This window comes from Phalacrocorax aristotelis, chromosome 10, assembly GCF_949628215.1.
Source record: "Phalacrocorax aristotelis chromosome 10, bGulAri2.1, whole genome shotgun sequence".
NCBI classification, from domain to species: domain Eukaryota; kingdom Metazoa; phylum Chordata; class Aves; order Suliformes; family Phalacrocoracidae; genus Phalacrocorax; species Phalacrocorax aristotelis.
The window spans coordinates 11511977-11526454 of NC_134285.1; the positions used below are offsets into that span (position 1 = coordinate 11511977).

Genomic DNA, 14478 nt, shown 5'->3' on the forward strand with positions numbered 1-14478 from the left:
ACTGTAAAATCACACCATAATGGGCTTATTTCCTACATTTGGTGGCAGCATAGTATTCAGGATAATATTATCACTACTTGCGCAGGTTAGTGCCAAACCAAAAGACAAGAGACGAGAGAGTTAAACAACAGTGATGGGGAGTGAATCACTAAAAAGTCTTTTCCAGAGTCAGTTCTCTGTTTGGGGGAAGTTATTTTAATTCCGTGCCTCGCAAACAACCCGCAGCCTCACTCTGTCCTCTGGAGCCAGCCTGACTGACATTATAACAAGATTTTAAAATAAATGATGTGCAGGGGCCGCTCATGTTTAGCAGACATAAACGTAGCCCCACTCTGAAGCTCGCAGTACAAGTAACACCGTACCTGTGCAGAGCGCGCCGGGGTGAGGGCAGCGCCCGCTCAGGCCTATGGTTTAGCGGAGGTACGGCCCCATGGACACCGCTCCGCCAGGAGGACCTGCCTTCGCCTCACAGGTAAGCGGACCTCGGGACAGCGCTGGCCTCTGAGGAGAGCGGGCAGCCGGAGCAGCAGCGCTCTTCTTATCGGGAGAGCGGCGTCCTGCTTTCCCCCCTCGGGACTGCCGCCCGCTCCCCCGAGGCGCCCAGCTCGGCCTGGCGCCCGCGGCGTAGCTGCGTGGGGTTGCGGGCGCCCCCGCTTCACCTCCCCCGCCCTGGCCGGCCGTTGCACCCCTCAGCGCGGCGGGAGGGGGGTGGGAGGGGACGAGGAGGCGCTCCCGCGCTTTTGGAGACGCACCTGTGGGGAGCGCCCGCCTGGGCGGGAATTCTCTTATGTAAGGATGGCGGGGCTGAGGGGGGCGAGGTGGGGGCCGGCCCCGCGGCGGGGCCGATGGGAGAGGGGAAGCCCCACAGAGGGGCTGCTGGGGAGGGGGAAGGCGCTGGCCCCCCAGAGAGGCTGCCTGCGGGGGGGCAGGTCGGCGGGCAGCCCCGGGTCTCTGGCGCGCAGCCTCCCGTGGGCGCCTCGGAGCACGGGCTGGGCTCGCCGGGCTGTCTCGCCCTCGCTCTCGGCTGCACGCTGCCCGCCCAGGCGGATTTCCCCTTCGGCGGCAGCCCTTCCCCGCCGGCTGGATGCCGCGGCGAGCCCGTCCAGCCCGCCGCGCTCTGCCCTGGCGGCCGTCGCCTCCCGCGGACTCGCCCGGCTCCAGGCGGGGATCGGCGGGCGCCGTGGCTGGCTGAGGGAGTTGTGCGAGAGACGGCGCCGGGCTCCGCGGGAGAGCGGAAGGTGGGTGCCCCGGCGCCTGCACGCTGGCACCAGGCGGCGCGGGGGGGCTCCTCGCTCGCCCTCTCTCTTCCTTCCCGCCCCTGCGGCGCCCTCGCCTCAGCCCTCCCGCCTCGTGGCCCCCTCCACGCCCCTCTCGCCAGCCCCTTCTCCCCCAGCCCGCCGCACAGCGCCGTGCCCCGCGCTCCCGCCGCCACCTCCACCCCTCGGTACTCCTCCTCCTCCTCCTCCTCCCGCCCGCTTCCTCTCCCGCGCACTCCACAAGTGCCGCCCGCTCGCTGCTCCGCAGCGGAGCGGCGCCGGTCTGCGGACACTGCCCGGGGGGCGGCGGCCCCCGCCCGGCCCGGCCCGCGCGGGGCTGTCCGTGGTGCTGAAGGCGAGCGCGGGCTGAGCGGACGCCCGGCCCCTGACGGAGCCCCTTTATGTTCAGCTCCTGGCGCAGCGCAGCATACAGCAACTCGAGCGGCGGCGGCGGCGGCAGCAGCATCGCTGAGCCGGGGCTGGGAGGCAGAATGGAAGGCTTCATTCGGCTGCTCTTCGGCTACTTGGTGGCGGACCTCCTCACGCTGGTGTGTCGGGCTCAGGAGAAAGCTGGCCAGCAGCTGGGGAGCTTCGTGGTGCTCTCAGGAGGAAACCACTCCAGCCTTGGGGAACAGCTAGACCCCTCTGAGCCCCCTCCCACCCCGGACTTCTGCAGGGGCTACTTTGACGTGATGGGGCAGTGGGACCCCCCCTTTAACTGCAGCTCGGGGGAGTTCATCTTCTGCTGCGGCACTTGTGGCTTCAGGTTTTGCTGCAAGTTCAAGAAGACAAGGCTGGATCAAAGCACCTGCACAAACTATGAGACACCGTTGTGGATGAACACTGGGAAGCCTCCTTCCCGCATAGATGACCCTCTGCATGACCCGACCAGGGATAAAACCAACCTCATTGTCTACATCATCTGTGGGGTTGTGGCAGTCATGGTGCTGGTGGGAATCTTCACCAAACTAGGGCTGGAGAAGGCACACAGACCCCAGCGGGAGCATATGTCCAGGTAAGGCTGAGTGCCAGGCAGCAGGGTCCCCTTTCCCCCTATCTCCCCCCCTAACCCTAAAGCAGAGAGAGGAGCCCATGTGTTCCTGCTAAACAAACAACAACTGCCAGGCAGGCTGCATTCCCCTGCAAGGCACCTGAGAGAGACCAACTTTGGAGAGCACAGCTCCTGCAGTTCCCCAAGCCCAGGTTATCAAAGTACATGGATATTGAGGAAGACTAGAAATAATTGTGGAGCCTGCACAGCCAGTAGTCCATTTTTATCTGCAGTGTCTGACCCTCTCCCAAACAAGATCCAGCAAGTGTTCCCAGATATACTGTGCATGAATAGAAAAACAAAAAAAGCCTGAAACCAGCAACACTGAATTATAGAAAGCCTGATGGGTTCCCTTTTCCAACTGTTTCAAAGCTTGGAAAATGTTTTTACTTCTCAACAGAAGGATGTAAACAAATGTCATCTCACCCTCCCTCTCCAGCTGCAAAATGGTTTTGGCAGGACCTTCCCTACTCCCCCAACCCTTGCAAGTGTGCGAGCTATTTGTAAAATTTCTAAGCTGTGAAAATGAGCCAGGATGGAAGGGAAGAGGGAGACACAAAAAGGAAGAGCTATTGTAGAATTTCTTAACATTTTTTCAGTTAGTGTTGAGAAATAACAAATGGAATCTGAAAGTCTTGTCTCATCCGTATCTGTGTCTGTTATACCCTGTATCCACAGTGTAATGGCTGAGTTATATCAAAGAGAACCTCCCCCACCTAGAGTTAGGCATGCTGTGTACCGTCTACTCTAGATACTGTCTGCCTAGTGGTGGATAGGCAGGTGGGCAACTCAGGACAGAGCCCAATGACTTTAACAACATGTTCCAAACCCAGATTGTTACAGCAGTCCAAGATCAAGGCATAACACATTTGTCAAGTTTGCAGTCTGTCTGATTCTTTATGCTAATCCCAGGCACATGAAAGTAAAGCAGATGGGGGAAAGGCATTAAAAAAGGCAAACTCTATTAAAGAGTCTAAATAGATTCCAGCATATTGGGCAACTTTAGTGATGAAATGCAATTAAAAGGATACCTTCTACTGGACATGCAGTGTGGCAGAAAGCTTCCTCTTGCCCTGACTGGTAATGGTGTAGTTTACAATCTTTAAAGCTTATATGAACAGTTATCCTTTCAAAGATAGTCCAAGAGATCAACTCAACACCTGGAGCCTTATTTTTTACTGAAGTTTCTGCATGACTTCTTGATAAACTGCTTATCCTGAAATGAATAGAGAAAGCTACAAAAATACTCCTGGCAGATGCATTACCAGTTCACTAGGCATTATTTGCTATTTATAAATGGGCTGATGTGGATACGATTTTACTACCAAGGAGCAAAGCACGTTGCAGAAATTTTAGTCAACATGTGTGTCAGTGATACTTCTGCAAAGATGGTTTTTGTTGAGCAAAGTATAATAATCCTTTAGATATTTTTAATATTATCCAACTACTACATTGACAAAAAGAATACATGGGTCCCAATTTCTTTTTAAAATCTTACTCTTAAACTACAGAACTTGTTTGGAAAAAGCTCTCCCTTGCTTCACCCTCTTTCTGTAGTGTCTTAATGCAGGCAAAAAGGCAGGGCTCGTAACAGCTACAAAAACCAGGACAGAGTGAAGTTGTGGCCGTCCCTGCTTATACATGGCTTAAATCGGTCCTATTTCTACTAGTAGAAATACCTGCCATCTAAAGTGCAGGTGTAATGTTTTCAGAAAAGGCATTCTGTCCTAGTTTATGGAAATAGAATTATAGGGGATTGGAAAATCATTCTGAAATCCTTCAGTCCTGTATGCATAAAGATTAGGTTTCTGAAGTGGTTCTTAGAAAAGGTCATCTGTTACCCTGATTACTTAACAGTGTCTGAGATCTTGTACTTTTCTTGCCATGAAAATGTTCAAGTCTGGATTATATAGAAACTTGGAAAGTCATGATCACATGGGAAAACAGTCACCCACTCAGTACACATAATAGCTAGTCATGTTCTGAAAAAGCAGTGCTCTAGCTTTTCTTTTTTTTTTAAAAAAAGTTCTCACACTCCTATTACAGCTGTGGGGTGGGCTTAGCAATAATTTGAAATTGAATTAGATTTGTAAATCCCTTCAGCAATCTAAAAATCTCTCCATTGAGTGAAGAATTTAAGTAACCTTTTTGTCCTCGAATGTATGTTTAACTAAGATATTCACTCCTAGCTCATTTTACACTAGTAATGTTCTGAAAAAAAGGCTGCAATGCTTAAGAAATAATTTATGTGTTTAAACAGTTAATAGTACCATCAATTAAAATAATGTAGCCTATATTCATATTCACCTTCTTTTATAACACTCATCACTAAATATCAAAAGAACAAAACCAAAAGGAACACTTCTTATGTTTTTTTTTGTGGTGTTTTTTGTTTTTTTTTTCTGTAATGAACCTTTTATAAGCAAAAGTATAATGCATTGAGAGTGTTAGGTAGGCCAAACCAAAAGTACTAAGTGTTACTCCATTTTGGCTGGCAGCAAGAAACACACAGAGGCTGATTTGTCATCTATTTCCTTAGCTAAGATTCTCTCCTTTCCCTTTCCTAGCCAAGGGCTACATGAAATGCTTGAATCCTCTTCATTCCTATGAACAGCTTCACCCATGGAAGGGATGGTACTGCTTATCAAAAAAGACAATGCATAATGTAAACTGATCTTTTTTTATGAGGACTGATTTTTTTTAAAAAGTGAACAGAATACAACTGGTGTATATTATATATTTCCATTTCTGATTTACTAAAATATTAAAAAATATGAATGGAGACCTGACATATGGGAATAAGAACATTGACTTATAAATAGAAAGCAAAACTGTGCCACACTTATTAATTCCTTGCATTGTTTCATCTTGCAGTAGTGGATCTGCTGTTGAAGTAAGACACTGGTGTGTGTAAGAGTGGTACAATGTTAATAAAGGAAACTTCACAGGCTTGGTGAGCCTAGTTTCTACACAGTCACCTTTCATTACATTTTGTTTACTGCTATACCAAAACAAACCAAGAACACTGCATTAATTTCACTGAATTTTTCTGAAATATTTGACAATGAAAAGGCACTGGGGAAGTGTATTCATTTAGTGAACAATCCATAGGAAAAAATCTCTATTGGGCAAGACCTTTTAGGAAAAACGAGTCAAAATTTGTCTTTTTGATTAGAGAGCTTGTTACTTCCTTTTGTTTTGAGAAAAAAGGCCAAGTGTGGCACTGTTGACATTTTCTTTCTTGTTAGATCAGTGCTTTTCAGTAAAACACTCGTACTGTTGGCATGGAACTGTAAATCTGGAAGATGAAAAAAATGGAGAGGGAGTACAGTATTAACTCTACATGGCATATTTCACTTTAGACGTCATATGATAATGTTTTGTTTATTTCATTCTCCTAATTTTAAAATTTGTTACTTGACAATAAAAGGAGATAAATATTCCTTTCAGCTATGGTGTCCATGAAATAAGCAGTAATAGTAGTATCCAAACAGGGTAACTCTTCCTTTACCCCCTGCTTTCTAAGAGAATAAAGGAATAAGATGGTGTATGTAATCAGATATGGCAAAGGGAATGAACGTGGCAGTATTGTGCCTAAAAGGAAACAGAATTGATCTGCCTCCTGAACCAGATCTAGAAGCTCTGTAAGTCTGCGTAAGACTACATCAATGGGACTTCCAGGCTCCACCAGTTAAAGTGGAGAATTCTCTCTCAAAAATGAGTAGAAAGGGAAAAGCTTTACTTCGATTTCATGGAGGAGATTTTTCTGTAAATAAACTCACACCTTTGTCTTCTTCCCTAATCCTTGTGGAGAATGTGCAAACAAACCAAGAACCGAAAGGACAATATTTACAATCGTGCTCGTACGTTATAGCTCCTGTTTTTTTGAAGCAGTGCTTCTGACAGTATGTTAGCAGCCTTCCAAATATTGTGAACCATCGGAGCCCTTCTTTCTTCCTTCACAATGTGCTGAGCTCATGAGTTAAGTCTTTTGTTGATCATTCAAAAGGCATGTACCTGGGGCCAAAAATAGTCTGGCTTGCCAAAATCCTGAATCCTATGTGAGAAATTATTTCCCTTATGGGGTTTGACCCAGTTTTGGAGGCAAAATATGACAAGTGACCTGTGTTTCAGCTTCTTCATGTTTGTACCCATAAGGGAAATGCCTGGCTCCACATGCTTTATAAACCTGAAAACAGCATTACATATCCAAAGAGAAAAATCTTATGGCAAGAGAAATGCTGAAATTTTGTGTGTGATACTTGGATAGTTCTGGGTCGTGAACTACTGTGCAGGTAACATTTCTCCATTTCTGTAATACTGCAATCAGTATCAATACACAGGGCCTAATGATATTACTACCTGATTAGAAGGTTATCTTGTATTTTGCATTTCCTTAAAAAGTCGTTCAATATAGCAAAGCTGTAGATAAAGACCTTCTGCGTATATAATTTTTCAATGGGACCCACTCTAACAATTTATTTAGATAACGAACAAAATCTGTGTGACAATATTCAGGTAAGACAAATGCATGAAGGTATTGTAACAGCCTGTTGGCTTATGTGGAACTTTTCGAAGCAAACATCTATTCAAGGATTTTGTCATGTACTGGGGCACAAGCCTCCATTTATCCATTTTACTATATGGGCAAATTCCTAAAAGTACAAAATGCAGGTACAGCATTTTCTTTGTACTTCAGTGATATAAGCTGCTACACATTTTAACTCTCCCTGACATCAGTGGAAGATAAGGACAAGCTCTTTGTTATATGAGCTCTTCTGCCCTGAGAAGACTTTGGCTAACACAGTATAAACATAGGTGCTGTTTTGTTAAAAATAGAACTTGTTGGTGAGTAGTTAATTTTTTCTTTATATAGTGGGAATTGGACAGTTAATTCCTTAAAACCCCTTTGAAAAAAGCCACCCTAAAATGGTAGAAAACTTAGTTGGCATTTTCACTGACAGGCACTAGTTAATCTGCTATCATACGGGGTGTTACTTAAAGTCTACAGTGGACAATATTTACCATCAGATTAAGGGCAATGAGGAAAGCATTTCTGAAAACCCACTCTCAAAAAGTTGGAAAGTACTAATCCATGTATTACAAGCTCTCACAGTTTTAACTCCCTTTAACTAACATTGAAGTCAGGAACTTCCATTTGCATTTCTTTCCTTCCCAGAAACATGTCCTGCTGCCTCTGGAATAAGAATTAATATTGGTATTAAAAATTTCCTTTGTATAGAGACTTATTTGCATAAATTGACTAGATATTAATGGTTTTGATCCCCACTTATTTTAAACTATATTTTGCAATATAATGCTTTCCTTTTGCATAATTTTCTACATACCTTACTGAATTTTTATTTTTCTGCTGTGTAGGCCAGCTCTGCTATTTATGCTGTATAAGCATTGCTTTAAATGGGAGCTTGCTCTGATACCATTAATCATTTGGTTACTGTCTTCTGGCCTTTTACAGTGTCAACAGAGTATTCTGTAACATGTTGATCACAACTGTAACTAGTACTTTAATAACATAATGCTAGCCATAAACACAATGAACCATCAGTATCATTCAGCTGTGTACCAAAGCAATGTTGCTGCAATCTGAAAGCAAGATTCAGCTCAGGATTCCTCTGTCTGTAATTTAAATTAAGCTACTTTTAAATACTTAAAAGTACAGTGCTGCTTGATTAAGAAATCCTCATGTCACAGTAGTACAGTGGAGGAGCTAGATGGCACTTGCCATGGCTTTCATCAGTGATTGTGCTTATTTTTATTTATTTATTAGTTTATAAACTAGTCTTTCTTGATGCAGTATCTGCGACACTGTACATAATTTTGCAGCAAATTAAACTAAACTGGGCACAGTGCCCAGAAAATGCACCCATTCCCTGAAAAAAAATAGCTCAAGGGGTCTAAAAATTAAAACTAGTAAACCAAAAAGGAGGCAAATAATGGTCAGTGATACATTGACCTGAATAGAGAAGACCTGCATTGAACCCTGAAGACACTGATAACACAACCATAGCCTTCCTTTGCCTAAGGCAAGAGCTTCTGCAGGTGGGCCAATTATTTTGTGTGGCACAGTAGTTCAGCAGGTAGCTATATGGCATATACCTAAGGGCTAATCCTGTTCCTACAGAAGTCAACAGTGAAAATCCATAGCCCAGAATCTCAGGCAGAGCTAGATGTTGCCATGCTGAGAGTTTCAGAGCTTGAAACTTAGTCACTAACTCTGGATCCACAAGGCTGATACAGGAGTGTGCGCTTATCTGTATGCCTAAGAATGGACTTACACTCAGCAGGACACTCAGCGGTGAAACTAGTCCTTAGAAAATACACCAGAGCGGGAGGAATCTTTCTGTCTTTCAGATATAGTTACTTCCTGCAGATCTGCAGAAAAAGTCCACAACCAGCATCAGGTTGGGCATGGCCTAACTCTTCGGAATCCTTTTGCTTGCTTCCTCTTTGCTAGCAAAAAGCTTTCATCCTGTTTCTGAACTGTCTTCAAAGCAGCAAGGAGCATTCCTGTGCAAGCTGTCCTCCATCTTAATGACTAGGACACTCATAGAAGTTAGGGAAGACATTTTTGATCTCCCGTTCTGGATGACAAAGGCTTAAATCCCTGATCATGAAGAGCCTACTGGATTTCTACATGAAAATCAGGTGACCTTTCAACCTGGGTGACATCTTTGAATGAAAATCGCCAAGAGCACTGTGTTGTCTGGTGCTCTGTGCAAATGCATGTGTGAGAATTTACTTTGACAGGCCCTACTAGTAATCTAGATATGAAAATAACTGGTTTGTGAAAGCTATAGGCAGGGGCTAGGTGTTGAGGTGCTCAGCTTAACCAAGATGGCAATATTATTGAGCACATGCAATGGCAGAACTCTACAAGTCTTAACAAGCTTAAATTATGTTCCTGCAAAGCCAAGACAGCTAACAAACTTCATGTGTTTCTGTGTATTACTGCTAGCACACTGTCTAAGACAACCTAAAAAGAGCTTTAGGTGCAAAGTCTCACAATGAATCTGATTCCCTGATTTCGCTGTGCATGGAGCTGGTTTCCCCAGCAGACATTATGACAGACTGCATCTCACACTGAAAAAACCCCTTAGAATATATTGGTAATGCCTTGCAGATTTTGCAACAGGTTCACTTTGATTTTGTTTGGTTTTCAGGGCTCTTGCTGATGTTATGCGACCTCAAGGTCCTTGTACAACAGATCATATGGAAAGAGACCTAAACATTGTAGTACATGTGCAACATTATGAAAACATGGACACGAGACCTCCTCCAAATAATTTACGTAAGTTACATTATAACTATGAATATCTGGAATGCTGGCACTAAAATGAGCATTATGAAACAAATATTGCTGGATGTCAAACAAGGGTCGACAGCACATAGGTTCTTGCAAATTAGAAATATTCTTTATTTCAGAATTAGAAATATTTAGGATTTCCTAGTGCAAATAGTGCAACACTAAGAGAAAGCTATTTTGAATAGCAAACTTAGTTATATTTATTTTTAATTAGTTGTCTTGTTTGACTAATATTGGTTTTGTATCTTTGTCTCCTTCTACCTGGTACTTTTGCTCAGCTCATCAAGCTTTGCCTTATTCTATGTTTTGTTATACCAAAATGCAAATAGTTAAGCTTACAGCAAGATTTAACAACATGTTTCATAAAGCTGTAACACCCAATAAGAAAGCAGTCTCATTAAGCTGTTGTATCATCTCCGCTAGTAAAATAGTTAAATACTTTCCTGGAAAGCATCAAGTTGTATGTGGTGTTCATTTTTTTTTTTCTATCTTAGGGAAAGGTGAGAGGAAGGTTATTATTTTAAGTTTTAAATAATATTTTTATTCTGTATCTGCTATTACATGTTTATGTTATTGAAGGCAAGGAAAAAATGCACCTTGGAGCTTCAGAGGAAACATGGTGACATTTCAAGTGGTTCTGAAGTCCTAGGCAACTTATTTCTCAGTCTTGTATGACTGTGATCTTGTACTGACCACAATACAGATCTTTCTCATGCTCAGATACATTTTCCTTTTGTGATGAAAAGTTCCACTGCAATTTTAATTTGCATATATATTTATGCATTTTATATGAATCTATATATTAAATAAGTAAGTATACATGGATACAAATTATAGATAATATATACAAATTCAAGTTTAATATCTTTATAAAAGAGAAAGGTATAATTCAGGAAGGTTTAGGTTGTTAGGCAGTGGATGGCTTTATTCTGTGCTGTAGACCAATGTAGATGTGCCTTTTACTGCAAATATACTTCTGTTGCATTGGTATTTGGATTCTGAAACATTTAAAGTATATGCACTAGTCTTTTCCTTATCTTTCTGTAACTACAGGAAGCAAAGAATTTGCTTATATTTGGACAAAGAATGAGTTTTATTTGGGCTGCACTGTTATTGTGAGATTTTACTGCGTTCTTTTGAGGGAAGGGTATAAAAACAATGGGAGAAAGAGCAGATTTATATGCTGCATGTATGCCTCATACTTGTTTTGTGGTAGAAGCTGGCTGCGATTCCTTATGTGCATGGTTACAGAGCAATAGGAGAGAATTAAAGCTGTGACCTCTAATAAAGATACCACATATAGTGAAGTGTGACACCTAATCTGTCTGCACTGCTCTCCAGCAAAGTACTTCCACCTGGGCCTGTGTGGTTCTACACTGCAGAGGGGGAAGTACATACATACTGCAGCATTGCATCCCTAATTGTATAAAAACACACCACTTCTGGAGGGGAACTTATGCTTCTCTCTCAATCAAAGCTGCTCTAGACTGCTGGAGCTGAGGTGGTGAACTTCTGAAGGTTTAAGGAGGATGGGAATATGCACTGTATCTCTCTCTGCTCTGTGTATTAGCTCTTTGCTGATCTCTGATCCCTCCTGTGACCATGTTTTCAAGAAGAAAGGTGCCAAATGGTAATGAAGTAGGGGTACAACACCTATTTTCTCTCATATGTGAAATGTTTATTCAGAAACCCAATTAATGAAGGAGCCAGAAAGTAAAGAGATTCTTACCACGTTGACTGTATCTAGATTTTTGTAATCATCACACTGAGATATTTTGCTTAAAACTCTTTGTATACTACAATATACGATATAACACAGCAGGTCTTTAAAGTTGTTGCTTGGATTTGAATACAGATTTAAGTCTTGCTTCTATAAACTCTTGCATATAAATGCAACTCAGAGCCACGTAGTTACTGCTCCAAGGAACTAAAAAGAGATACATTTTATAGTACCTTAGGATCTTGGCTTATGATGACCCCAGACATCTGTAACACCTCTGTCTCAGAATTTGGCCCTCTGGCAGATGGAAGAGTTCCATGTGAAACAGCTCTTGCACGACTGCAGTTTACAACATAGAAGCACTACTGCTGCTTTGGAGCTCTTAGTCCACTGGGTAATGAATAGGGGCAGTCCCAAGATTGCTTCACATGCAGCTCAGGCATTCCTCCTACCGATGGAAACCTCAGAGGCAAGCAGCTATGATGGTAACTGATTCATAAAGTTGATTAAAGACTGAATCAGGTCAATCATTTTGTGCTGTTAAAAGTAGAGCTTCAAGTGGTGAAACTACCCAAGGCATTCTATAACCAGTATTACACACATTTACTTCATACCAAGTAGATCATTATCTTATATTTGTTGTGATTATATTATCTCATAAACTCACTTAAAACATGACTAAATGACCTATTAGAATTAGCCAGAACATCACAAATGTTTGAAGTCTGTTGAGAGTATGTGAATTTATGGTGCAGAAAAAAATCTTTATGAAGACAAATTATCAAGACACATTTTCCAAGTCCAGTGTCTTAGCAATTTGAAATTTTATAGTGGAGTTCTGAAACACTACAAGAGTGGATATTACTTGCAGAAGCTTGGGCAGTGCAGCATTACCTACTACTAGTGCTGGAAATGTGACAAGTTTTTTGAGTATTTTTACAGGCAAATAAACCAGGGTGAATTACAGCTTTCATGGAAACTCTATTCCAGATCTTTACCTGCACAGAGAAAATGAAGTGATACAAAATTATAGCATCAGATACTTTGAGATTTTTAAAGTTCTCTAAGTTATCACTTTCTATCTACTAGCCATCTCAAAACGAGACTTAAGAATTTGAGACTGATGTACTTTTCACATTGGTCCATAGGTATGAAGAGAGCAGGAGAAATTTCTTAGGCATTATGTACCCCTTCCATATTGTGTCTTTCAGAATACTGAAACTATTGAAGGCCAAACATTATTCAAAATATTCTAATTTGAATGTTCGTTTGCTCTTTCTGCCCTCTTGAAAAACATTTTGCTGATGCTGCCAACCCATTCTGGAAGTGTTTTATGAAGGGAGGCTCCGTCAAAATGACAAACTTCGCATGATCTCTGACACTGAAGATGTGCATGGTTTTGTTTCTGGACTGTTTGTTACCAGAGGACAAAGATTTTCTAAGTTGCTTGCAGTTAGCACAGCTATTTGCCAAAACTAGCAGTCCAATGGAAAGCCAACAGTAGAGAGTACTTTTCTGCATCTTGCAGTTTACTCAGCTTCTTGTCCCATCTTTTCTGATATACAGAAAAGAACAGCCATATTGGAGGTTCTGGAAAAACACAGGTTTTTTTCTTTGCCCATCTGAATCCATACAACCTAGATGCTTTTTAGTAAAAGCTATTGTGTCCTTAGTGGTTGTTAGTTGTCATAATTTTCTTCCAGTACTGTGCTTTACTTAGGATTACTTTTCCATTTTCATTACATTTCCATTACTTTTCCACATTAGAATGTAGTGGTGCTTTGTAAAAAAGCAGCAGATATCTACCGAGAATCATAGCATTCAAGGTCTCTAACAGGGAATGTTAAATAAAATAAAAAAAAGAGGACATTTAAAAGTTATATTAAAAACATAAAACCAAAAGCAAAACTTCCTGCAGAATTTGAGTTGTTTTGCTCATCTCTGACTTTCATGAATCTTAAGAAAGCAGCAGCATTCAAGATTTTCTTCTCTTTTTTCTTTCTACTTATTGTGTTAGAAGTAAGCAATTTATTTAACGTGTTGGGTTTATAACACTGGTGCAGTGGGAGTTAGGAAGCTTTGTAGCTACATCCTCATTTCTGAAATATGATTACTGCTATTATTTCTAAATAATCTATGACAGTAGAGTGAAACAAATACTTAAGGTAGTGCTATCCACAGCCATTTTTCCTAATGATCAGTAAAAGCGCTGTTACTCTCTCCTCAATAATAACTAGTCTTGCACTAGTATTTTTAAAGCATTTATGCTGACTCCCAAGATAAAGGTGATTTAAAGGGAAGCCAATTCTAGATTATGGAGGTATTAAGATGAAAAATGCTAGCTTTTAGTTAGTTTGACATGTATGGGTTATTTCTTCATTTCAAATTTAACATTAAAAAGAAAGAAGTGAATTGTAAACACACCACCACTCAAAGAATTGTTGCCCTGTGTCAAATGGACATTTTTCACACCGGCCAAGGATTTGCAGCACATGTGATTAAAATTACTTTTTCTGTTCTCAAATATGTGCAAGGTAATAGTATGTTTGCTGCTGCGTTTTATTGTCAGTTGTCCTGGATACTTACTGACTACAAATGCTATCGCTGAAAACAAAGCTAAGACATTTCTGTAACTGGTGTCTTATGAGAAGTTAACTTTTGTTATTTCTTTGTTTCTGTGTTGAGACAGTAAGCTTTTAAATAAGAGGGTTTTTTTTAAGTTCCTGTATATTGGAAAAAGCATTCTGTGTTGCATATTCCTGTGCTTTCCCCCATTTCTGTAAATAGAAGCGCAGCCTCTGTTTTCCAGTGAGGAAAACTGTCACCAGTTTGATACTGTGAAAATACAGTCAGAATTTGCAGGAATTTTTTGCGGTCTCTTTCATTCCTGGTGAATATGCTTTTTGTTGTTGTTGAATACAGTAGTCTTTGGCAAACTAATTATTTTTATGTTTAACATACATAAACATGTTTAGATCAGATGATTCATTGTATCACATTGCCTAAGCATAATTCCTACTGTTGCTCATTGGAAATAATCATACAGGCAAATTAAGGAACTTTAGTAAAGAGAAGTACTATTATTTGAAATGCAAAGCTCTTGAAGTATATAAAACATAACTAACTT

The 14478-nt window shown here is 41.7% G+C and overlaps 1 protein-coding gene across 2 annotated transcripts in view; it reads left to right on the plus strand.

Annotated features, from left to right (window-relative positions):
* SHISA9 (shisa family member 9) overlaps positions 1-14478 on the plus strand; it is a 195395-nt gene continuing 180917 nt past the window's right edge. Inside the window, exons 1-3 of one of the 2 annotated variants that reach the window (XM_075105232.1) lie at positions 1-472; positions 1666-2271; positions 9489-9616. In XM_075105232.1, coding sequence (XP_074961333.1) covers positions 303-472; positions 1666-2271; positions 9489-9616 — 904 coding nt within the window. In that variant the 5' untranslated portion in view covers positions 1-302. Of the gene's footprint in view, positions 473-906; positions 1239-1665; positions 2272-9488; positions 9617-14478 lie in introns of those variants that run through there. The other variant, XM_075105233.1, reaches the window with a different exon arrangement.